The following is a 25,076-nucleotide window of genomic DNA, read 5'->3' as shown; positions in this document are numbered from 1 at the left end:
CCATAGGAAAGTGTGGGAAGAGTCAGACCTTTCCTAGCAATCTTTATACATACCGCATATCACTTTCGTGGATCTAGCGTGCGCCATTGCACAATCCGAGTAGGGAAAGCGCAGCTAGATATATAAGCTCTGGCAGGCAAAGTTGTAAACCTTCCTGCATCCGCTTTCGACCAGCAGAGCGTTTGCCCCAGATCTTGTACCGGCAACTATGCCTGGGGCTTCTTTGCTTATAAGCGCAAGGTATAACTTTCAACCGTTAAAATTGGTAAGATGTTGGCGGAATTACAATCTCGGGTGGCTTGCTAGCTGGGAAGCAACCAAAAACCAGACTTCGATTTAGTTTTGATTCAATTTACCTTTTTCCAACGTGTATATGAAGCGCTAGTGGTTTAAGACGTTCATTGGTAGACCGCATATTGATGTCATTTGTAAAAATCCTAACATTCAACCACTTATATTCCAGAGTTTACCATCCCTTCCCCTTCCATTGCATCCTTTTATTTCTTTTTATTTTCGCATTCCTCATGTTCCAAAAATTTATCGGTCATATTATTTCTCATTCAAAAAGGAACGAAAACGAAAGAAATTCAAAGCTGCCAATAGAATAACTTGCCTCTTCATTGACTTGACGTAATACTATCACTGCCATGATAAAGCCGAATCGTCCTTCCCCAAAGGAGGAGAATCCACCTGGCAAATTAACCTTCCCTGAGCTTCGTTCGAAAATATTTCGATGCTTCCAAGTCAAATTTCCCAAGTCCGACGATCGCTGCACCCATGGCCCTCAGTTGACATGCAGCCAGTGCAAATACTCATCTTTTGATGGTGGTAAATATTGCCCAAAAATGTACCAACACTCTATCACACCTGGTGAGGTGGAAAATTCCAAGAAGTCGACCCTCCACCGCTTACCCCCTGAGATCGTTCTCCTCATTGTACAACATCTCAAGCCGTTTGAATTGGAGTGTTTAAGATATGTGTGCCGGCTGTTTTATCACAATTATCCTACCACGAGGTTGCTCACGACACAGGGGAAGTTCGAACTCCAATGCCTCCTGGAGCGTGAGCCTGGGTTGAAAAAAATGGCTTGCAGGATGTGCTGGAGTAAGAGGCATGACAAATCCATGTTCTACCCGCTAGACTGGGATCAGAATCCGCATTATCGCAAGTGCAAAAGATATCGGAGAGGGTTGTTGCAATTTTGTCCTTATCAAAGTGCGAGCTTTGATGATGTGGTGCACCTCAGCAAGTCTAGTAATCGAGCTTACCAGTTTCCAAAGTGCTCCCATGACGCATTTGATATGGCTCTTGCGTTACAGGAACGTCCTTGTCTTTTTCAGGATGAAACGTGGACTATCGTCCGCTGGGGTAAATGCAAAGTGCTTACCACAACCACCCTCGTGGCGATCTATCCTTCTGCCAAAATCCCCTCTATGGCGGACGCCGAAAGAGCGTTCTTGGCCTTGGATATTCCTCTGTGCCCCCATCTCCACCTAGGTGATCCGTGTGTCATAAAACAATATAGGCCCGACCTTGTGGCTCGTCACAAGGTCTGGCCTATACATCAGTTCAACACTGTTCAAAATTGTTGCTGCTTGCATTGTCGAGGCTTCAAGTGCCGATTCTGCGACTCCAGATTCAGGTTTCGCGTGCATGTCAAGGAAGAACCCCTCACAAGCACCTGTATTGGGGTATTGATAATGCGAAATTTGGGTAAATTAAAGGACCCCAATGATCCATGTTGGCTTAGGCAACTTTCAGTCACCAAATTACCAGAGTTTAGAACCAAGTGGTCCGATAGCATTGTTGCAATGTACCTAAACTCCATTGTTGGAATTCCGCAAGGCGATGTCGAAACCACCATGTTTTCAAGGGTACTGGAAAACAAGGCTAACAGTGTTTTGAAAGAGAGGGATGGTTGGACGACGGCTCCTCTTGGTAATTTACCTGTTGGGATCAGGAACCTACACAAACCACTATGGAAGCCTCCGTTAAGCAGACAGGACAAAAAGTTCTGGCACTGGTAAGTGACCGAAAGTTTCCCCGTGCTGGCCATTCAATGGATGCTTTTGACGACATGCTAAATTAATTTCTACCGCACAAACAGGGAAGGGTATGACTCCGACAGATATCTCGCCGACAAAGAATTTTTTATGTAAATGTGGCACAAGCGTGTCCTCGATCTAAAATAAAATAACGTGAGCTAGCACCGAATTCGACATCAAAAAAGCTGATACAAAAGGATACACGACCTTTTTGTCGCTAAGCACCCGTAGGGTTACGCACCCTACCCCAGACGGCTAAGCTAGGGGAGTTCAGGGGCAGGAGAACGTCGGTCCGTGGCAAATGGGTAAACCTTCTAAAAACCTTTTGTTAAACATGTTAAGATGGGTTGGCCCCGTCTTAAGGATTGATCCTTTTTTGTGCACGTGACCCCCGAATGAGAAGCAATGACATCATGTCCTAACTGTAAGATTGCGCTTACGCAGCGTATTATTTTAGTGTGGGAAGTTATCGCCGTATTATCTCTTAAAACAACGTCGTTGTAATGTGGAATATAATAATTGCATCTCAATCATTGGTTTGGGGGGTTAACAGTTGGCGTCAGTTGTCCTTGTACCCAAACGTTGGGCAGCTGCCCGTAAATGATGTACAGCGGGGTATTTTATCAATTGTGGGGCTTTTCGAGCGACGTGTTCAATTGCAGAACATCTTCCTATTGGCACTTTGAGAATGTATCCTTTTCGTCCTCATATCCAGCCGATCATGTTGGGTGACTGGAACAGGGTGATCAAGAATTGAAAGCGCTTAAGCGACACATTCATGGGTGTCGCTGTCACTTCCAAGAGGTCTTCCACAAAGATGTCGTCAAACGTTGGGTAGCAGTCGCATTTCGAAAATCAATACACTCCTGCATATGCATGTGTTTTGTGGCCCCATCCGTGTAGGGGGTGTCGTGTTTGCTGTTAGGGCTCAGGCTTGTTAACGGGCGAGAAACCTGAAGAGTCAGAAGAAAGGGGGAAAAAATGGTGCGGCGGCCTCGTCCAAGTCTAATCTCATCGCCGAATGCGGCCTGAGCCAAAAAATTTCGTTGTCCCCGTTTTCGTCTTGCAGTAATATCAAAAGTAGGTCCTTTTCAGAACCAGTTGTAATTGTTTTCATTGACTCTTTCTCCCTTTTTTCATGTCTCCACACCACTCTCCCCTATGCTTTCTTCTATGATTTTCATGAAAAAGGGGCATAGAAGCAAAGGAAAAGGTAGGAATGAGGGGCCGTGGTTCTCAGTTCTGGATCCACACGCCAACGATAGGCTGCGGCTAGTGGGCTAGCAGCATTGAGCTCGCCGCATCTTGTTCTCATCGAGCGTAGCGCCTATAGATCATTTGGTGCGAAGGTTGCTGGTGGGTTCGTTCGATTCGGCCAGAACCAGGTCAAAATGGCTTGTCACTCCTTGATGAACTAGCTGGAGGCGGGGCCGGAGGTGGATGCTCCCTCTGTTCAGCACAGGGACTACCTATCAATTGCTCCAAGGTGGGTCAGTCATGAGTCTTGTAACGATATTCTGTGACTTGAGGCAGAACTCAGGAAGATTTCGTATCATCCAGGGTACTAAAAACGGCAGATGCTGAACAAAAATTTGCCCCTCATGATAAAATCATAGGCTCCGCTTTGCTCCGCTTGATCTCCAATGTGATGGTGATGATACCAGTTGTCCGACTGCAAAGCAAGAAAATATAAGGATCCACTGGCCACTGAACTCGACAGTAACTCATTGCCTGGTGAAACGGTTCAATAATCACTGTCCTGGTGAATAAACTTTTGTAATTCCCTAGGTACCACTTTGTTGTCCTCTGGTTCTCTTGGCCAATCCTGATTCCTCTGATATAAAAAATCCCCAACCCCACCAAACAAACATCCATTTTCAACAAACAAATATTGACCCCCCACCAACACTCCTCCCACCTACATCAGGATTCTCTATTTGCATTCCGAAGAATATCCCTTTCGTAGTAAACTATCTCAACTACGCCACAATGCCTAAGGTAAGGTTTTCCACGCATTCTCCATCATCTGCGCTGCTGGATGAAGGGTGGATCCCCGCACCCTGTGCCCTTATTCGCTTTGGTTGTTCAATAGTTGTCCACGGATGCTGACTATAGATCCTTTTCTAGATCACAACCCTCCTGTTTGACTGCGACAATACGCTTGTCCTCTCGGAGGAACTCGCTTTCGAAGCATGTGCAGACATCGCCAACGAGATCCTCGAAAAGCACGGCATTCCTGACCGCTACACCGGTTCCCAGCTTATCACCGACTTTGTTGGTCAGAATTTCCGTGGTATGATGGTGGCCCTGCAGGCCAAGTTCAACTTCAATCTCTCTCAACCTGAGCTTGAAGCATACGTCAAGGAGGAGGAGGACCGTGTCATAGCCAAGCTAGAGGCCAAGGCACAACCCTGTGAAGGATCCACTGAGGAGCTAGCCAAGCTCTTCGCTTCGAAGAAATACGACATGGCTGTGGTTTCGTCCTCTGCTCTCCGCCGTGTGAAGGCTTCTATCAAGAAGGTCGACCAGGAACGGTATTTCAAACCGGAACACATCTTCAGCGCGGCTACCTCCCTCCCTGTGCCGACCACAAAACCTGACCCAGCAATCTACCTGCACTCCCTCAAGGTTCTCAATAAGACCCCTAGTGAGTGCATTGCTGTGGAGGACAGCAAAAGCGGCACGCTGAGTGCCATTCGCTCCGAAATCCCCGTCATCGCCTACGTGGGCTGTTACCACGGAAAGGCTCAACAGGATGCGGTTGCAAATACTCTGTTGGGCCTGGGCGCTAAGGTTGTTATGAGGCATTGGTCTGAATTCGAGAAATGCATCGCCGAGATTGAGGCGTTGTGATCAATGCCAAATAATATTTCAATTCAGCCAATCGCTGTAATTCAAATCCTTTTCATTTATCATTGGCCCAATTTCATTATTTTTTGCCATTGCTTCGTTTTTTCTTCTTCTTTGATATGTTTCGTCCAGGCAATGAATCTACGAGGGAGCTACACCTGAGGGAATTGGTCGTCTGGAGCGAAATTTGCACGTTTTGTTCCAATGTTCTTTTTCTTTTAATTTTAGCCACAAATCTTTCCCCCCCTTTTTCCAGCCTGGGCTGTTCCGCTTACAACGTTAGACAGACCGCATATAACGTTCCGAAGACGATAGCTAGATATTTCTCTTGATTTTTCTTGCCTTTTCTTATCACGCAAAGATCTGGGCCTTTCCGCGAACAAAAATACTTTCATGAACTAACCACTCCATGCCGCTCTCCCTTGGCATCATAGATAGACAGGCATACACACATGGGACATGAATGATAGTGATTGCAAAATAAAATAAAAGATTTTTTTTCCCCTCCAAGAATTTTGTTATATTATGATGAGTTCGGGCTCTACGCCTAGTCTTCTTATTTCATTGCCTCATTCACAGCTCTTTATTCTAGTTTCCCATTCATAGCAATTGGTATCACGCCGTCAGTGTCCCAAAGGATATCTTAACATTTGCGTTTAATAAATTAACGAACATGGCACAGCATTTCTTTTCTCCTTCGTAGATCCAGTTCTCCATGTTTGGCAACACGCAACAGAAATAATGTGATTGTGCCGTCAGAAACAACGAAAATAGAAGAACCGAAGGTCAAACTGCTTTTTGCTTTCCCTACTGTACATGGAGAGCAATAGAAAAAAAGCTAAACTGAAATTTAGTCTATTCTGATGGTTATGAAATTGCAAAATGTTGATGTCAGACTGGGAGTCAAGCTCGGTGTTTGCTCGTGAAGCCACTGAGACGCCCACATACAGCACACAAATAGCTCTCGCAAATGGAATCAAGATCAAGCTTACATGCATCATCCAAGGGCACTAAGAGAACACACTGGGGGAAAAAAAATGGAAAAAGAAATATATATAAAGATCCTTTCATCCCGCTCTCCCAACATCAATCCCAAACCTCTCATTTACATACGCGGCCCTCTCGTCCGTCCACTTCCACCATCCCAACCCAAACAACAACCCCTGCCCATCAAACACACTCCTCAACTCAGAATCCCCCATCCTCTCAGCCCCAGACGGCAATAATTTCCCGCCACTCTCACACAGCTCGCTGCCCGCCAACAAACTCATCGTCCCGGCAATTGAACACGGGTTGTGCGGGAGGGTTTCACGCAGCCGCATCGTAAACACAGCCAGACACCCCAAAATAACCATGACGGCTAGTATGAGCTGGAGAGCGAGTTTGGGGCCGAAATTGGATTTTAGCCGAGGTGTTGCGATGTGTAGCGTGCCTGTAAAGTTCTGCCGAGAGGGTGGGTTGAGAGCGGAACTGGCATCGCTATCGTTATCACGATCGTGATTGTTGTTGTTATTTCCAGCAACTTGCCGTCGCCACGATTGTTTCGTTTCGGGGGTACCCATTGGTTTGCGTAACGTAAGATTGATAACCTGCGCCATGTAAAGTCTGTAGTAATGGTTAACGACATCGAGGAGCTTATTTGCGTTTTCTGCGCCCATTAATAACTCGGGAGAGGTGTCACCGTGTGATCCATGTATGATCTCGTGGAAGATATCGATTGTCTCAGGACCGGGAGGCTGACCTTTCTGCGATGTACTTTTACTGTGAGTTTCCAGCGACGGTCGAAGAAGTTTTTGCACGCGAAAGGAGAACGAAGAAAACCCGTTTGTGCCGTTGGTTAGCAGCTCTATCGGTCGTGTATTATTATATTTAGGTGGATTTGTATGATCGACGAAGCCTAAATTTGGATCTCCAGCGAATGTAACCTCGGTGGGGATTTTCTGGATTTCTTGATTGCAGATTGCAGCCGTTATATTGGTCAACGACGTGTGGTTGGCACGCATATAGCCAAATGCGATGCCGATAGATGGGCAACCAATTGGGTTGTCTTGCCTTTCCCATATATCTACTAGATGAGCGGGATCCAGCGGTGGAAGGTATAAATCGAATAGAGAACCAACGTAGCCTCCGCCTGTTGAGAACCCGTCAACTTCCAGATAGGTAAGATTAAACTCCGCAATAGTCACATTTTCAGGTAGGGTGGCAAGACAGCTGGGCGGCAGCTTTGCGCGCACGGCTGCTGTGGTAACTGTTTGGAAGGTCCCTTGATGTGGCCCTGGCCCATAAGAATTGGCCAACGAGATATCGTCTGCTGTGAGGAGTCTGCAATTCAATGAGGGCCTCAATGCTGGAAGAGTGAACGTATAAGTAATCGGACTCTTGGGTACGTATTCGTCCCGATCCACGAGCCCAAGGCGAGCATTCGGTGCATCAACGTGGATTTTTGGCAATATAAACTCATTCCACGTCCACGGCGGTGTGGTCAGGTTGTGATGTCGAAGGAGTCTTAAGACTAAACCAGCATTTCCATCATTGGAACTGTAGTTTCTCAATGCCATATTCCAATTGTCTGTTCTGTAAGCAACCGCAGAATGCGATTGAAGGACTGATAGGTCTATATTCCATAAACCGGAAATAACAATAGTTAAAAAACTGGCCGCAAATGCTGCAATTGTCGATGATATTGCGCCGATATGGTTTCCTCGCACTGCATCCCAAAGAGCAACCAGAGGGATTTTTCCAAGAAGGTGCGTTACGATGCTGCGTCCTGCTGTCACGTTGCCTTTGCGAAGAGCCTCGAATGGTGCGAACATGGCAACGGTAAAGTCCAGGTTATTATAAAATGTTGCAATGACAACAGCCACGACAGCACAAAGGTACTGTGGAACATATTTCCATTTTGCCGAATGTATGGTCATCAATCCTTCATTACTATTTGAAAACTGTTGCATTATCTCAAGCGCCGAAATAGCAAGCATCGGCATAATAAATGTCAGGACGAGCATAGGCCTCCTTGCAGCGAGAGGCTTCCAGAATCCACTCGCTTCGACAACGTGATCATCGATAGAAGTGATGCTTTCTCTCAGGTCATAACGAGCAGTGATCCTGAACGATCGGTAAGTAGAAGTTCTGAATGTATAATTTCGAAGTTTGTCTCCGATACCACGACCCGAAAGATGACCAGCATCCTGTAGCAGTGGCTGAAGCTCATTGCTTCCGGCAAGAATCGTAGCTTGTGCTGCAATTGAGCCAGGATCTCGTGACGCAAACTCAGACGGCCGCGTGAAGAGTATAATTACCGTTAAGACCGACAAAATAACGAAACTTGCAAGCATTACCCAGAGCGAATTAATTGTCACGTGCAAGCGGTCCTCAATATAGACGACCTTTCCAGTAATATCCTCAGATATTGGAACGAGTAGATTTTGTTGCGCAAATTGGGATGCGATGCCACCGTAAACTCTTTGGAATGCTTTGTTCATGATCTCGCCGTCAAGAAACTTCTCCAACGTAGCTCCTCCTTTTGAGCTTTTAACCATCAGTTGAAATAGCGTGTTTACTCCATCATTTGAAGGTAAGGTTTCAGGTTGCGGATTGATAGGACGGAAAAGAAGAGCGCCTGCTTTTAAGGACTGAAAAACTGCCCCACTGAGTACCGAACTTGATATTCCATCTAAATTCACTATACTCGGATGTTCGTTGGGGTTTTGCAGTTGAATTCGAGGTATCCCCGAATCATAGTGTTCGTAAGTCAGATTCCTTCGCATGATAGTATATTGCGGTTTGCACAAAATTGCAGTTACCTGGTTCACATCCCGAGTCCAATGTGAAATATTCAGCCGCGGAGTAGAGCTAGGGGTAAATTTTTGGGAGTAACGGATGTCCGAAACGGTGAGTAACCAACGAAAATCGCCATTTTCATCATCAAATAGTGCAGAAGACTGACTTTGGGGATATCTCTCGGTGCAATTGACCCGTTGCATCTCGGCCGTTAGTTCACGTGGTTCGCATAGTTCTGTTCTTGGGTTCTTCATGTGCACGTAGACTTTAGTATAATTGTTGAACCCGAGGCGACATGTGGTCGACTTTATATCCAGGTGCACGACACCACCGCTAGTCACGTTCGAAAACTCATGAAGCGCAGCAGTTGACTGGATTGAGGTGTCGGTCAGCTCACAGATCGGGAGTGGGACTAAGACGTCTACATCAGTAGACATGCTCGTCACATGCTTCATTGCGGAATGGTTCTCGCGCAAATCAAATGTCTGATAAGCGAAACCATCCTTTGTTCCAGTGGGATCAGACATTCCAGCCGCCGAGACACCAAAATATGCATAGATTGAATCTGGAGTAGAAGAGCTTAAGAATTCTTGATGAGAAGCAAGAGCCTTTCCGGCCCAATCTCTCCCGTCGAGCTTTGTCTTCATGGTGAGTGGATAAGATATGTCGACCAGGGTAGTAGGTGTTGAGACTAAAAGTCCGGTAGAAAAAACCAGAGAAAGCTTTAACAAGAAAAATCCAAAAACCGAAGAGGCCACGGAATGATGACCTGACTTTATAGCTTTGAAGAAGGAGGTCACTCGGAAATCAGAGACGTAATCAAGAACCATACTTCTCGGTGCACTTGCGAGGCCCTTGTTCATCTCATGCCAGGGGTATGCGGCCTTGCAATGATAGTCCACTTGTCGCCAAAGACCACCCACAATAATCAAAACTGCAGCAGGCGCAAATCTCCAAACATAGTGATTAGAAGTCAGGATAATTTCCAGCCCATTATTACGCTTCACGAAAAGCCAAAGGACAAGGAGCGCAATCCAAAGCAAAGTAAAAAGGATGATGAATCCAAACAGTGTCGTTTTCCTGAGCCAAAACGGGGTCCAGAGAGATGCGTCATTCCCATGATGAAATGCTCTAGAGCTGGGTCGTTTTGAGAATATCTTCGGGGACGTTATTCGATCGGTGAATAGCAGAGCGTCATCAGTCAGCGCGGGTATAGGCACCGGCATGGGTACGGGTGAGGTTGTGGGTGTGGCTATGGGCGACGGCACGAAATCGTTCAACCTGGGCATGCGACGTGCTTCGTCTTGGCTAAGCACAGATTCCCACAATTCATCGCCGTCGGGATGTGAGAGAGGGGAAGGTCGCAGCGGCGTCAGTTCATAATCAGTCCTTTGCTGTTCAAAACGTTCCCCAACAGCTCTATCCCCATCGAAACGCATTTCGCCGCAAAACATGAACTGTGCGACAGCTTTTCTTCGAATAATTAGGTGATCGCCAACCGAAGTGCTTAGAGCAGCGCACTGGCTGGATGACAAGTAGTTATTTCTGATATATTCGATGTAGGATGAGGGACCATGATGGGTTCGTATCGGAAAAGCCCTCCGCTTTTCTATGGAGGGTGTGATTGCGATACACGATAGATCTCAGGTGTCAGAGAGGATGGAGCTTCAACAAATGGAATAAAAGCCAGCTGGATTGAGTATTATTCCCCTGGCCACAGCACGCCTCTTGCGCATGTTCATCTTTCCTTTTGGTTGATAGCACCTGGAAACTGGCTGCTACGGCACATCCTGGCAACTGGGTCAACTGTGATATCCAACTCAAGACTGAGTGGTCTCGGGGGGCTGGAAAAATATAAATCATCTCAGGCCAAGGACGCATAGGCAGCCCTGGGCGCTTTGCCATCCACGTCTTCCTGGGACCAATCCCTCCCTGCGCTGGGCGAATCTGAAGTTACTCAGTCACGACATTGGTGCGTTGGCCAATGAGACGGCACGGGACAGTAACAGTGGCTGGATTCCAAGCAAATCCCAGGCAAGGCTTGGACGTAGGATGCATAATTTGGGTCATGTTCTGCATTTTTTTCTCATATAGAGGAAGATCGCAGAACAAACGGCGCGTCGGTTCTGCGGCTCTTCGCGTATAACTCTTTGCGAAGCGGTAACTCGGTGAGAGCATGCCGTTCTTTGCCTGTGTGCAGGAGGTGTTGAAAGAGTACTCCGTACGATGTGCAGGATCTTCGTGGTGGTGTTGCGGCTAAAATAGGGGCTGGCTTTTTTGTGAGGCTCTGGTTGGCTTCCGGGCACCGTTTGGTTCCCAAGCGCGGGCCGTGGGAAGTGCTTGGCGCAACGTTGACAATTCGATGCTCGAGGCCTTCAGGTTTCCAACAGTTCGCTCTCCAGATTATAATCCAAGTCGCGATTGCCTGCTCAAACCAAGGGAGAGACAGTACCGGCCGAACCCATCGCCGCCAAGTTATTCAAAATGAAGCTTCTTTCGAGGGAGCCCCTGGTATGTTGACCTCGGATTGTATGCGTGTACTTTGCTAGGCCATAAGTATTGGCAACACCCACTTTTCTGCCACCAAAAGGCACCATGATTGTGGCGGGGGTTGTCAATATTTATGGCCTGGCACTGTATGTCCTGCACCGTTCAACTTGAATTTATACCTTCTTGTGTTGCTCTGTTTAAAGATACTTTTCAGCTCTCAACCCTGAGGGCCGTCGACAAAGATTGACAGGATATTACTATAATCTATCCCCAATGATCCTCGTTGCTTCTATTCATGAATTTTCATCTGCCCTCGGTTGTTTTCTTCAACTTGCGCATGATTAATAAAAACGGTTAAATAATTCCCACAGTGTGTTGGTGGTGCATACATTGACATGCCTCGTCCCTACAGATCCCAGCAGAGGCAAGATGGGTTCGCCTGATTAAGTCGACATACACGGATCCCGAGGGGGTGACGAGGACATGGGAGTCTGCTGAACGACAGGTACGAAGAATATGTTCCGCTGGCGTTCACTTTTCCAATGTCATGTTATTTTGCTTTGATTGATTTTTCCTATTTTATCTTTATTTCTTTATTCAAAGGAAATCGAACCATTCTGCCTCTGCCTATGTATGTACTGTACTTCTTGGTCCTATTATGTTCCCCGAGGATTTGCCTATGTTTAGGAACATAGTGAGAAAATCCGGCATAGGGTAGTAGGGGATATTGCATTGTTATTACCTGGCAAACGAAACAGGATCATTCGATCTTCTTGTTAACACCTTTTCCTATCGAGTTTTCAGACTAGGCCTAAAAACTGCCCGATTGATGGCGTCGGCATTGTCACGATACTATCCAAGCCCTCGGGCCCAGAACTGCTGCTGCAAAAGCAATACAGGCCTCCGGTTGACATGGTAGTCATTGAAGTGCCTGCCGGTCTTATTGATGAGGGCGAAACGCCTGAGGAATGCGCTGTGAGGGAACTTAAAGAGGAGACGGGGTATGTAGGCGTTGCGGAAGAGAGGAGCCCAATTATGTATAATGGTAGGCAAATTTGATCTGCAACTTCCCCCTTCATAAATCCCCTCCCCCCCGCTTCCTCTAGGCATCTCTACAGCACATATCCAAACCTGCGATAATATTTTCATGCCCCCTCTCTACCCGCTCTTGAAATTAACAATGCCCTCTCACATATAACCCCCCTCTAGACCCTGGTTTCTGTAACACCAACCTCAACATGATCCACGTCCGCGTCGACATGACTCTCCCGGAAAACCAAAACCCACAGCCCCAGCTCGAAGAGAACGAGTTCATCGAGTGCTTCAGCATCCCGCTAGCAACTCTGTATGAGGAATTGAAACGCCTGGAAGCGGAAGGGTATGCGATTGATGCTAGGGTAGGGACGTTGGCGGAGGGTATCGAGTTTGGGAAGAAGTTGGGATAGAATGAAACGTATTCACCATTTTTCATTTTTGTCCATTGAAACTCCTGTCCAATTATTTTGGGGTTTGGGGATATTACCCACATACTAGTATGTATGCATTGGGCATTTATTGTGTTTTTTTCCCGATGCGTGAAACCACAAAACCTTCCGATGCACGATTTTGCAGAGCCGCCGTTGGCCTGCTTTTCTATTTCATCTTCTCAAAATGCAAAGTATCCATATAAATGATACATAGATAATGACATTTCGATACTAGAGAGTTCTGGTCTAAAGAGCTTCGCTAAGTGTGTATTATTTACTTTAGCTGCCAACCACCAATGTGATTTCTAAGTGACAGACTGTTAGCAAAAAATCATATGATAAAAGCTAGATCTCCTTTGCCCTGCAAAATATAGCGATGACCAGCAGTACATGCTTGTACATGTAGATGGACCCTCTTTGGGAGAGAAACAGCCCATCCCCACCTGCTTGTGCACCACTTACAACATTCCCTCCTCCTTCAGCCCCCAATACAACGCCCAAGCTGCCAACATCTTCCCATCCCGCCACGCCTCCTTCCACACCTCTTCCAACCTTACAATCTTCAACGTAATCTTCTCCCCATCTTTTCTCAACCCCGTCAGTTTCCCCTGTAACTCCTCAATTTCCTTCCTAGGTATGCGTTTCTGACATAAGAAGAGTGGTATGAATTCATCGCATCCGCCTGGTGACGGGTATACACCTGTCTGTAACCTTTCTCCATTTCCATTGGTATCTCTTCTTCCTTCGTTTGCTCCTTCGTCACCTTCCGTTTCTTCACCTGCTTTTTGCTTTCGCCCACTATTCGGCAAGCTATTGACGAGTGCGGTTAGATCTATAAGTTCGTTCTCTGGTATAATTAGGCCAGTTTCCTCCTGTATTTCTTTCGCCGCACCGCCGGCGAATGTGCCGCTGTCATCAAGCATCCCTGCTGGTATTTCGGGGAAGGCAAGGGAGCCGGCTGGGATACGGGGCTGGATGGTGAGGATGGCATATTTATCGGCTTCAGAGTTTTGGGGGGTATCGCTTGGTTGGAGGATTAGCTACGTATGAACGAGTAGGTTTCGGGTTAGTTTCAATGAGAAAAATGATTGATAAGTAGAGCATATCAATGGAGTAAATTTGAATTATGAATATAATATGCCATATCACACCTCCAAGTTATCATGTGCACATTGTCGTTGATCAAAACCTCTCTGGCTCCAAAAGAAATGGTTGAAGAGCATCGTCGAAGGCCGTCAAGCACTCACCAACACCCCAACGCTCCCACCTCTCAAAAAGACACTTCCTGGTAGCTTCTCGCCATTATTGTTGGAAACATCAGCCTTCAATTTCACGAATCCCAAACGATTGCCGCCAAAGAAGTCCGCCGCCTGTATCTGTATACTGCGCAAGATGTAGGGAGCTGCATGGAATTCATGGGACGGATCAGCTTGTCTGGAAAGCGAGTGTTGTAATGTCGACAACCAGACTTTGAAGGCCGGGAAAGTAAGTAATTGGTCCTGCGAAAGATTGGGCGTTAGGCTAACGAGCAACTGTGGGGTGCTGTTTGGCAGAATGAAGGTCGACATCATCCTCTTGGGGAAGCTAGTTAGGATATGGATGGTTCGTATGAACCTTGTCATGAGAGGAGGAGAAACGAGGTTAGATTGCATAAACATGAACCACCAAGATTTTCCTGTATCAGAAGAGTTGCAGCTGTTTTCCTAATGATATCATTTCTGAAAAAAACTCAAGTCTGTGAGCATGATGTGCATGATAAAACGGAATACGCAAATTTGAATCCTTGCCTAAATTTAAATTAGATCTACATCCTAGACAGATGTTAAATATGCGGGTAGTTAGTGACACAAAGTGGAGCAACTGAAATGCTGCACGGTTGTCGGAGATAAGATTTTGTAGCTCGTATTCGCCTCTCACGTCTTGAAATCTGAGCACTGCGCCGTTCGTAGAATCGAGCTCCTTTCCTTATAAATACTCCCTTTTTATCATGTAATTATCAGTTATCATAGTCAATTCAATATTCTTTCGATATCCAGTATTTGGGTCAATATTCGGACATTCTATCGTTCCGACAACGGTCTATTCCATGACCAAGGACCACCTAGAACTTGATTTGCCTTGGACCAGCTGTTTCAAACACTATCCCTTCCTCCCAAAACTGCTCTCGGCCCAACATTTGCAGCACGTCAATGATCATGAACCGGGACCATCCAGCGGAAGTGTCATCTGAGTTTGGCGAGAAGCTGGCTCATATTTCTATCGCCCGTCCTACCACTGCAGCTTGCGAGTAAACACCATTCTGACCGGAACAATTAAAGTTTCAAGTTTCACCACTGGAGTTTTCAACATATGCTCTTCTGTCACGTTTGGAGATGGTTCGGTGAGGTTTCTTGGTGCCCTGATTTCCCCCCATTCTGCGTTGGAGCCGAGTTCGCTCAGAAACGACTCTCGATGAGGTTGTTGTGACGAACCTTTCCCACTACACCTGGTTCCTTGCCCACAACGTTTGTTAAAGGCACCTTGCTATCCAAATAACTCAACGACCTTTCTATGTCGATTGACTTGAAAAGCGCCTACCGGGGTATAGCTGAAGCGGTGCCGGAACGCTCGAAGGCAACCTTCCCGACCATTTGTGCAATGCAACGCAAAATGGAGAAATAGTGATAAGCGACCTCGGTATGGATGAGCTCATGGGCATTGGAAATCTTCCTGCTACTCCATTAATATATATATATGAAAATAGGCGTCTTTCAACAACAGTCAACTACTTTTGGGTTCTATAAACTAGTTCTCTAGCAGCTTCTTCATTTGCAAACCAGCACAATGACGCTGTGGAAAACAAACAGGGTGCTTAGAAAAAAATACTAAATGATGTCCTTCTAAAGAAAATAAAAGAGAGAGTTGGATAAATACAGATAGAGATAAAAGCAGAGCATTCAAGATGGAACTGGGTTCCTTTCCACCTCTATTCTGATGATATTTAGCCATCAAATGTCATTCATTCTTCTGGCTCAGATCTTGTAATCATTGGGATTATTGACTGAGAAGTTACCTATTATGACACCTGTGAGGTTTACCTGCATGGAACCCTAGTTGATTCCATTTGAAAGATGAAAAGAATGGATGTCGGATGTGAATGCCTTAAATACTGATAAGAAAACTGATATACACCCAAGCTCCAAATATATCTTGAGGTCCCCTAATATTGTGAGGACGAGCAGGTGCAGAATGAGAGCCGACAGGTTCACAATATTCATCAGAGATCGTCTGGTGAGAAATACTTTGAGTGTCTGAGCCTCTAGCTGCCTCCCAACCTTGTACTTGTTCACCTTGTTCACTTATCACACGATCTGTCAGTTTTCGGCTCCCTTGCCCTCCTTTTCCATCTCCTCCTTGGGTAGCATTCTGGATGAGCTGGATCATGGTGTATGCACCATGCAAGGGAACAACTGTGTGGACATCCGGGATGTCTATTCCAGTGCCTGAGTCCGAAATGCAGACAGTGGCTTTAAGCTGGCGACTTCGAAGTTGATTGATCAGCCTTTCTTTGTCCTGTGCTACTATGTCACGATCATAGAAACGTATCTCAGCGTCGGAAACCATGATTGCCCTTTTTCACAAAATTCGGATTGACGCAAGGGACACCGATGAACAAACTTTTGACTCGACAGCCGTTCGCATTCCGGACATCTACGCCGCCTCGCCTCCTGTCACCGAGTGCGCCTTGTCCCCTAAGGCCTCGTTGGCTTCATGATTCGTCCCAACACCCAAAACACCAACACTCCTCTTGGCTCCAGGTTGTTCAGGATCCAGACTGTCGCACATCACTTTTCTGTGCTTCGTCACTTCTCTATCTTCTTAAAGACTAAGCGTTCGATAAGCAGTTCAACGGGCGCTTTGGCCCTTGTTCTGATTTGTTATATAATCCCTGTTACTGTAAGTTAACCGGCCATATATATTGTGATTCAACCTGCATATGTACGTACTTATGACCTAGAAAGGATATGTGATAACGCTCGTTCAACCACTCGTGTTTTGCTTCTCCATCTTTTCCCTGCGACGGACGTGGAAGCTGCTGGTATAAATACGGCCTGCTCGACACAGAAACTCGCATTAAAAGTATCGTCTCTCTTCTAGCCGATATCGTGAGGTATGCCAACGGCCAACGTTTCTATATCATTACCCATAATACGAAAAATCCCAAACAATTCCTGCTAAGATATATAACAAATATTATTGATTATCGATCGCTCTACGAACTTCAAGTCTGTTGAACCAGGTCTGAGTAAATACCCTTACTTTTCAATCACGGACAGTCTATAGGTCTCTAGGCAAGACAGTGCTCATTGATTCATTAATTCAGATATCAACATGGCTTTCTGTCTCGCACCCGAACAATTCGACTTCTCTAGCGTTTATACCGAGTGCTGCAGATTAGGCTGTAAAAATCAGGTCAAGCGTGGAGAGGTGTGCAGCTGCGGTATGCAGAACTAGATCTGAGTGGGATCATGGTCCTTTTATTCTTTGATTTGGTTCATGTTGTGAATGGAAATCTTCGATCTTGTGATACCGTATCCATCCGACAGGGACGGGATGTTATCGTGGGCAGCCTTGCATTTAGGCTATTACATTCTTTCGCTTTGAGAGATAAAGAGTTTGTGTAGCTAATCCTCTCTAAGCTTTTGTGTTATTATTGTGAAGCATTTTCACTATTTTACTCTGTGAGAACATTCTTTGAATTCAGATAATCAAAAGGTTTTTGTTGATCATAGCGAGCAGTAGAAGCATGTAGGGGTCGCGACACCTGTCAACAATTTCTGACAAAGTAATTAAATTAATACAAGTCGGCAGCCGTGGGATACGCGAATATGACATTCCTAACTATGAAGAGCGATATAAGGCTACAGGCTGGCGCGCAACTTGTGGTGGTGCAACAACTGACCACGTGAAACGTGCATGAGACCGCAAAATACAGCCTTTGTTAATATAAGGCAGGGCAAGTTGCTTCACCACCAGTTTTCTAACCTACTGCATTCCCTTCACATCAATTTTGAGGTTTCAGCTGTTCTCATTCCAAGCTGAGCTCACATATCTTGTAAGCTCGTGAAAAATCCGTCTATACCATGTCTTGCACTGATTATATTCTGGAAGACGACGATGCATTTGCTGGATACAGGTGGTCCTACTTCTCATCGAACGGAGAAGGTCCACTACACTTACGAGCCCAAAAATTCCTTGAGTCCACGGATTGGGGTTCGCTTATCGAATACGCGGCTGCAGAACGGAATGGGATGAAATGCGGATTGCTACCCGACATTGGCCTTGGCTACAACCATATGGTCCGCATTGTGGAATTTGCAGATCAGGTGCGGTGGGTGGCAAGACTCCGGCTACCAGATCTTTCCCAGGCGAGAGACAGCCTAAGTAGTGCAAGAAGCGTTACGGAGTACAACACAATTCAACTGGTTCAGAAGGAAACCAAGATTCCGGTCCCACAAGTCCATGCTTTTGAAGGCGACCCCTACTCTAGGGTCAAAACACAGTTTATGCTGATGGACTGCCTGAGAGGTAACGTGGGAATGGATCTTAATATGGAGATTCCTTCTGAACACAAAACGTCCGTCTTTACTAGGCTGGCAGATATCCACGTACGCTGTGTCAACTTCCTAAATTCTGTGTGAAACGCTATTCTGATGTATTTTTTAAAATCTTAGATTGAAATGTCGACAATACAGCTGCCCAAAATTGGGACAATTGCTGGTATAAATGATGATGGCTCGTATCGTCAAGGCCCTATACCAGGTCTGGGCGGCCCTTTCGAAACAGCTGCCGAATTTTTCAGGGCATGGTCTGCTAAAGTTGAATTTGGTCTATCGCAGGATCAACTGAAAGAAGCCGCCGGCTCATTCGCTGATGAGCTGTCAGCCTCCGCCTCGTCCTTCAAGCAATTGGTCAACGATTTAGCAGGAGGATTATCCATCCGTAACGGCGGTCCATTCCCATTATGCCACGGTGATTTCGGTCATAACAACATAATTTTTGACGACAAATACCGCTTGCTTGGTGTTATTGACTGGGAAGGGGCATTCGCGGGCCCGTGGGAGATATCAGGCGAATTCCCATTGACCCTGTCTATAATCCCGCCTGTTATGGATGTACCATGGAATTACGATGAGAATGGTCTTCCAAAGGACGCAAAGGATAGGCAGCGACTTGTGGATAGGGAGGAGTACATTGCAATGGTAGCAGGTGGAGAGAGACGACGGGGGCTGGTAGAGGGATATAGCTTATCATTGGCGTTACGGGATACTAAACGGCAGTATTTAGCATCTGCCATGAGACTGTACCAAAGAGGTAAGCCAGGGTGGTACTCAAAAGTGATGGAATGTTTTGCATCACTTTCTGAGGTGGCGGATGAATAATGTTAGCCAGGCCCTGATTACCGATTTCCATCGATGTAACTGGATCAGCGACTGATGTATATGTGACCTGGGTCTGTAAAGAGACTATCGTACAGGACCGGAGAAGATGAGTTAAAACGGGTGCGCGTTGTTTGAATTACAACTACATACCGGAAGGACTACTATGTACGGAGTAAGTTGTGCATTGCCAGCAGACTAGTCCAAATATATGTTAAGGGAGCTAGTTCCATTTCAAAATTAATGTAAAGTAAAAGGCCAAGTACACAGAGGTCGTCATTCCAATGTCTATGTCGCTTAGTGGCCTTCAGTCGGTCTTTCCAGCCTCCGTAGCGAGACCGTCTGACAGAGTGAGATTGAACTTTGTAATAATAGGTGGCCGTGGGAATCCGCATGCGTGATGCCAAGACAAGAGTTGGTTAGAGCCGCCATAAACGGCCTCCGAAGTAGCGCTTTTCGGCTGCTAACCGTCACATCAGTATATGGGGTAATATTTGAATAACTTCTTTGATATACATTAACTAGGTATTTTCTATCATCGTTTAGATTTCAAACAATGCAATTTTTAGTAAAAAATAACAGATATATATATATATATTGATGACAATACGGGGTACTATAATCTGAATACATCTCTCACAGTTTGTACAGATTATAGTTATACAATTTATGAGTAAAAGTTACTAAATAATACAGCCTGTAGGTCGACAACATACTTATAATTTTAAATTTTAAATATTTCGTTTATCAACGTATGTACCCAAATAAGTAAAGTACATATATAATATAGTATTTTTATATGATGAGTGTTGAGCTATCAATAGCTGATCATTCTTGATTTGATATGGAAAAAGCTGGCATTGGGTGGAAACGAGGGTTGGGTGGTGAGCCTAGAGCAGCTGACTGCTTTGATGTGCCCAGGTGATGATTTTGTTAGGCCACCTGGGACAGAAGAGCTCGATCGCCACCAGCGCCATGTGAGAGGACGAACCAATCCAAACCCCCAACAGATTTTGATCAAATGGTCCAGGATCTGTCTCTGGGATGTTGGTGGACCTCGCCAGAACATAATCATCACCACAATGTAACTTTTATATGGTGGCTTCATACAATATGCGAATGAATTTTTTTTACAATATTTTATCTTCGACACAACATCAGATGCTGATAATATATTAAGAGTATAAATACAGTTAACTGAATATAGAGAATATAAGGTTATATTAGTTAACTATAACTTCAACTATAACTTAAGTTTTACTAATAAGTAAAAAGAAAAAATTCGCTGACAGAAGTAGTGTAGTTTACAGAAACTAAGAGATTAATATGTATTTTTAATAGAAAGCTTTGTATTACGATATTCTCTATATTCAAGTTTCTTTATCACCTTAATATAATATCTATATCTCATAACGTATTGAAGACCATAGGTACTTTGTATAATGTGCAATCCAAAAGATACAAGTTAACATTGTATGGTGTGGTGATTAAGCGAAGACATGACTAAATCTGCTATGTACTCTATAGAGTTATCAACCTAGCAAGACAGTTGCAAATATCAAATATGAAGTGATCAAGCTGAGTGGTATTTTATTTGTATGGTATACGCAGTGTTTAAGATGGGCACAGTGGTTTTTGGCCTGTTGCAATTAGCCTCTTTCCAGCTGTAAATCGCCATACCGAGAAATTTCGTGATTTCAGATGTATGGATTGGGAGACTGGAACTACTCAGAAGCAATTTTATTCCTTTATCCGATAAAAGTGCCTGGAATTGTCATTCTTGCATCAGAGGGCAGCACAAAACGATCAAGTCAGCTAGGAGTACGTTGACTAGCCATGGATACCCGGCGTCAGTCTGTCGCAGTTCGCAATTCACAGTGGTCGAGAGACCACCGTTTCGTACGCAGTAGTTAGTTACATGTAGCATCGAGACGAGAGGCAAGGCGAGGTAATCATAATCCTGGATACCGCGTTAGTTTTAGCGTTCATGCATCAAATATTAAAGTTCGTGATCGATAAATATGTGTATCATCGGATTTCCATCGAGCTGGTCCTTAATTGACTTCCGGAAACTAAAGGATGCATGGGAGTCCCATGAATCCATGAGTGTGGTGAAGGATTGTGCGTCCTTTTAATTTGTCGACAATACGCGGTAACTCACGCAACATCCGGCCCATCCTAGCGACGGCTATTCCTGAAACGGTATGTTATGCTGGTCCCGATGACGTCGCATGGTTCAGAGGCCTGGAGCGAATGCATCTTGAAATCTCGAGTGTGGAGAAGCCATAACTTTGGATCCCCATGGCGTGTTTTCCGGCAAAAGCACACCTCTGATTGGGTATCGCCAACTCCGGCCACAGAGTTTTGCTCTAGTAGGTCCGGGATTGTCGCAAAAATAAGCACGGACTTATCCATCAGATAATACGAATCATTTGGCAACTGCTAACCTCAAAGTACAGTACATACATACATGGGAACTTAGTAAGAGCCGAAACTCTGCGATCTGTTTCATTTTTCGTCCGGAGATATTTTCTGTGGCGGTTATGTTGATGACGGCGCGCTACCGGGTTGAGGAAGCAGCAAGCTGATGGGCCATTTTTTGTGGTTCTTCCATCAATCATGTAAGACCGATCACATTCCGGGTCTGTTACTACTGCCCCAGCATTGGCCTGGGCTGTGCCAGTTCATTTTTGCTCGGCTCGCGGCTTATTGCATGATACCAGAGCAGCAAATGACAAAAGAGAAACAAATAATGGGCAGGAGAGAGTCCAAGGGCCGGGAGCCTGCTTATTTAACTTTCGGGGATGCAGCACAGGACCTGGCCTTTTTGACCCTCTCGTCTCTGTCTTACTATTCGTTGGAGTGCTTGGATACGATGGACGGGCAGCGTGATACGTCTTCATAGCCCGAGGTTTTCTGACCAGCCCCACGTTCGATGGGTCAGCCCTCGTCCGAAAACGCAGCTTTTCTTCGTGGAGCTTGCTGGGTCAGGCAGGAAAGGTTCTTTTAACGTCATCTAGGTGTCCGATTTCCCTTTGAGGTCTTTTCTTGTTCAACCTTTTCTCCAACTTCCTCATCTCCCGCTCTGTCCCGTTGGACGTCAGCTTAGGATACCGCTTCCGACAACGAAAATCCATAGAATTAGAAACACCTACCTCCTTTGTCCCTAAGACCATTGTAAATATATACCTCTCTTCGACATTCTCTCCCGGACGGTGTCCGACGGCGGGAGTTTCACACTTAATTTTCACTCAGCCTTGGATGCTCCCGTGCTGGCAACATTCATCGAATTTTTGCTGCCGTAAACTGGAGATAAGCGGATCAGACTGCTCCACTTCAGAGATATATATACCTCTCTAGTTCACAGTTAGAACCAACTCACTAAAAATCATTTTTGCTGCGGGTGTTTATGGTAACCGCCTTCCTTCAAAGTTCGTTGAAAAGCTATCGAATTTGCTGACTCTGAGCTATATTGATTGACCTTCAACAGTTGTGTCCACGGCCACCGCTGAACTGCCAACAACGAGCGGTGACAAGCATGAGCCTGTGAAAGACAAAATATGTCAAATTGTCCTTTGCAAACCCTCATTCCGAAATGCATTCATAAACATGCCACTGGTTGCCAACTGCCCTGTTCCCATTCCTGTTGCTTCTGTGTGCGATCCCATCCATGTGCGGTGCCGGATACATCGAGAGACAGCCTGTCCAGAGAATCTCCTCCACATCCCAGATACTGCTCGAATTGCAAAGGTTAGTTTCCTCGGTTTTATTTTGTGTCTTTATGTTTTCATTCTAGATTTTGGACCACCTAGTGGCCTCGATGTTCCTTCACTTGCTTGCCTTGCTAGCTAAATTGATATACGTCAAAATCATAACCTACTTTCTTTCTTTCTTTCTTTTGTTATTCTTATTCTTTTCTTTTTTGGAGGGGTTTCTTTACCCCCTGTTCCCTTGTTTTTTGCCATCTGCTTATTCATTCGAGTCGGTTAGAATATTGGGCATCGCAAATAAATCGTCCTTCCTCTGCTAGCCCTAAACCAGTGTCCGGGTCTTGTGTTCAACAGCCTCAGCCTCACTCTCATTGTGCGCTGCCTCTAAACCTTCACTGGACTGCATCGCCATACAATTATCCGCAATCCCAAAACCGGCAGTTAAGTCGAGATATTTGCGTACCCGATTACCCCGGTAACGGCCAAAGACAACCCGCAGTTATCACTGAACCATCTCAACCCTTCACAAACCAGTCATCTTTACAACGGAATCAAGGCCATCCAAACCAAGACGAATTCCATCAACAGGTATCGTGGACTCCACGGCACGCCGCATCTAATTCCTATACCTTCGGTCAAGCTGCATCCAACCCGCTGATATCCCATCATCGAGCTTATATGCCTGTGAATCATACTGGTATGGCCGGGAGACATGAATACGCGTCTCCAGGCACCACCATACCAACAAATCTACAGGCGTCTATAGCTTCCGAACCCCCTCCTTATACTTTTTTCAGCAACCAGCAGTCTCAAGGCCAGACACATGATCAACCAGGGCCAACTAGCTTCTGGGAACCCGGCATCAATCACTTTCTTGGTAGTATGTGATCTATGTCAACACCTAAATGCCTTATTTCATAGCCGGAAGGACTAACAAGTTTCTAGCCAATTTACAAGCCCAGTCTAGAGAAACCAATCTCAATTATGGCTATTTTCCCACCGAGCACCAGCAAATCTACTATTCAACTTCGCCGCCTACCGAGCCCGTAACTAGGCCCTTCGCCACTGTGGAATCCCGCCAACAAGGAAACCCAGAACAGAATGGCGAAGCTCGAGCAGATATTCAAAATCAGGGGCCGTTTAACCAAACCTGTGCGTTGTTCTTCTAAAGCTAGTGCGGCTCTCAGCTTTTAGTGACTTCAAGCTAACAACTGATTAGCTCTCAACCATGCTGAGCCCTTTATGGTGTCCGATTCGAATCTTCCCCAACCCGAAGGACAGCGCCTTTTTTCCAGATTATCAGGCAGTTCAACAATGACAAATAGTGATAACCCTTTACATTCGTTTACGTTCCAAAACCTACCAGTTGACTCCCACAATACACAGTTTAACAACCGCGGTTCGGTTGATAACGAAGCTTTGAATGGTTCCCATATGCCTCGCAACACGACCTTTCCATATACCACGGGCTCACCTCCGATAGAAAGTCAGGCGGACTTATTCAATCACAACTCTCGAAGGAGCCTTTTTCTGGGGGCGGTCTCGACCTCCGGGAGTCCTCCTGGAAATGGTAGCCTAAATGCGAATATTACCGCTGCGGGGCGTCGGCGTCCCAGACGTACCAACGAAAGTGGAATGTCGCAATCTGGCCCAATGCTACGAGGCGACCAGAGACAACTACATAGACACACCCACCATTCCGCATCCGGGATAAATATAGGAGTTCCGGGAGTTGCCCCTTCTACTCGTGATCAGGGTTATGTAAATGCCCACCTGGCTCGACTCTTGTATGCCGGTAACCTTGTGCGCTATCCCAATGATCCTGACAGCTTTTTCTTTGGAACTGAAGCGGGGCGTAGGAGAAGATTTCTTGAGTCCCTTAACAACAATAACTCGGAGCCAGCCACTCCGACTAAAGGACTCGATAACCAGGACGATGGACGTCCAGAGCCTAAAGAAACTGAAGATCTCACTGTTAATTTGGAATGCAAAGCTTGCATGAGCCAACTCATCGACACTGTAGTACTTCCCTGTGGGCATGCCGTTCTCTGCCGCTGGTGTGCGGATCAACATATGCCCTCAAGCAGAGTGGACAAAACAAAGCCTCGTGGGAGTGCAACTTGTCCCATGTGCCGCAAACCAGTGAAACAAAAGGTATGTATTTGCTACTTCAATCCTTAACGCACTGAGTGAACTGAGCGATTTGACTCTCATTGGGAAATGCTAACTGAATTTAAAGATTCGGATCTATCTTTCTTAAATATCAATACCAACGTGTACCCTGGGCAGAAATCAAACTCAGATCTTACTCAAACA

General features: G+C 45.7%; 9 protein-coding genes across 9 annotated transcripts; 5 read left to right on the top strand and 4 right to left on the bottom strand.

The window, feature by feature from the left end:
- Nucleotides 1–845: 845 nt before the first annotated feature.
- Nucleotides 846–2,159, top strand: HCBG_05516 (uncharacterized protein; the record flags this gene model as incomplete). Its single annotated transcript, XM_045432565.1, has 2 exons — nt 846–2,023; nt 2,108–2,159. 2 exons carry the CDS (start codon nt 846–848, stop codon nt 2,157–2,159), a joined length of 1,230 nt encoding a protein of 409 aa, XP_045286681.1.
- A 1,785-nt stretch (nt 2,160–3,944) lies between these two features.
- On the top strand, nt 3,945–4,914 carry HCBG_05515 (HAD-superfamily hydrolase; the record flags this gene model as incomplete). The annotated part of the gene is made up of 2 exons (XM_045432564.1): nt 3,945–4,043; nt 4,173–4,914. The coding sequence occupies 2 exons, from the start codon at nt 4,035–4,037 to the stop codon at nt 4,896–4,898; spliced, it is 735 nt and encodes a 244-aa protein (XP_045286680.1).
- Nucleotides 4,915–5,702: 788 nt separating this feature from the next.
- HCBG_05514 (uncharacterized protein) lies at nt 5,703–10,754 on the bottom strand (the record flags this gene model as incomplete). The annotated part of the gene is made up of 4 exons (XM_045432563.1): nt 5,703–5,733; nt 6,009–8,415; nt 8,842–10,199; nt 10,633–10,754. 4 exons carry the CDS (start codon nt 10,752–10,754, stop codon nt 5,703–5,705), a joined length of 3,918 nt encoding a protein of 1,305 aa, XP_045286679.1.
- A 405-nt stretch (nt 10,755–11,159) lies between these two features.
- HCBG_05513 (ADP-ribose pyrophosphatase) lies at nt 11,160–12,610 on the top strand (the record flags this gene model as incomplete). Its single annotated transcript, XM_045432562.1, has 5 exons — nt 11,160–11,186; nt 11,225–11,311; nt 11,578–11,670; nt 11,970–12,210; nt 12,375–12,610. 5 exons carry the CDS (start codon nt 11,160–11,162, stop codon nt 12,608–12,610), a joined length of 684 nt encoding a protein of 227 aa, XP_045286678.1.
- Nucleotides 12,611–12,905: 295 nt separating this feature from the next.
- Nucleotides 12,906–14,199, bottom strand: HCBG_05512 (NUDIX hydrolase; the record flags this gene model as incomplete). Its single annotated transcript, XM_045432561.1, has 3 exons — nt 12,906–12,936; nt 13,094–13,671; nt 13,879–14,199. 3 exons carry the CDS (start codon nt 14,197–14,199, stop codon nt 12,906–12,908), a joined length of 930 nt encoding a protein of 309 aa, XP_045286677.1.
- A 1,573-nt stretch (nt 14,200–15,772) lies between these two features.
- HCBG_05511 (uncharacterized protein) lies at nt 15,773–16,234 on the bottom strand (the record flags this gene model as incomplete). The annotated part of the gene is made up of 1 exon (XM_045432560.1): nt 15,773–16,234. The coding sequence occupies one exon, from the start codon at nt 16,232–16,234 to the stop codon at nt 15,773–15,775; it is 462 nt and encodes a 153-aa protein (XP_045286676.1).
- A 1,422-nt stretch (nt 16,235–17,656) lies between these two features.
- Nucleotides 17,657–20,247, top strand: HCBG_05510 (uncharacterized protein; the record flags this gene model as incomplete). The annotated part of the gene is made up of 6 exons (XM_045432559.1): nt 17,657–18,279; nt 18,346–18,860; nt 18,959–18,985; nt 19,426–19,537; nt 19,972–20,027; nt 20,244–20,247. The coding sequence occupies 6 exons, from the start codon at nt 17,755–17,757 to the stop codon at nt 20,245–20,247; spliced, it is 1,239 nt and encodes a 412-aa protein (XP_045286675.1).
- Nucleotides 20,248–21,228: 981 nt separating this feature from the next.
- HCBG_05509 (uncharacterized protein) lies at nt 21,229–21,562 on the bottom strand (the record flags this gene model as incomplete). The annotated part of the gene is made up of 2 exons (XM_045432558.1): nt 21,229–21,492; nt 21,521–21,562. The coding sequence occupies 2 exons, from the start codon at nt 21,560–21,562 to the stop codon at nt 21,229–21,231; spliced, it is 306 nt and encodes a 101-aa protein (XP_045286674.1).
- Nucleotides 21,563–22,659: 1,097 nt separating this feature from the next.
- On the top strand, nt 22,660–25,020 carry HCBG_05508 (C3HC4 zinc finger domain-containing protein; the record flags this gene model as incomplete). Its single annotated transcript, XM_045432557.1, has 4 exons — nt 22,660–22,800; nt 23,121–23,640; nt 23,980–24,914; nt 25,000–25,020. 4 exons carry the CDS (start codon nt 22,660–22,662, stop codon nt 25,018–25,020), a joined length of 1,617 nt encoding a protein of 538 aa, XP_045286673.1.
- Between the last annotated feature and the right edge of the window lie 56 nt (nt 25,021–25,076).

The sequence above is a fragment of the Histoplasma capsulatum genome, assembly GCF_000150115.1.
Source record: "Histoplasma capsulatum G186AR genomic scaffold supercont2.7, whole genome shotgun sequence".
In the NCBI taxonomy this organism is placed as follows: domain Eukaryota; kingdom Fungi; phylum Ascomycota; class Eurotiomycetes; order Onygenales; family Ajellomycetaceae; genus Histoplasma; species Histoplasma capsulatum.
The sequence above is the reverse complement of the archived record's forward strand: the minus strand, read 5'-3'. Positions and strand labels throughout refer to the sequence as shown.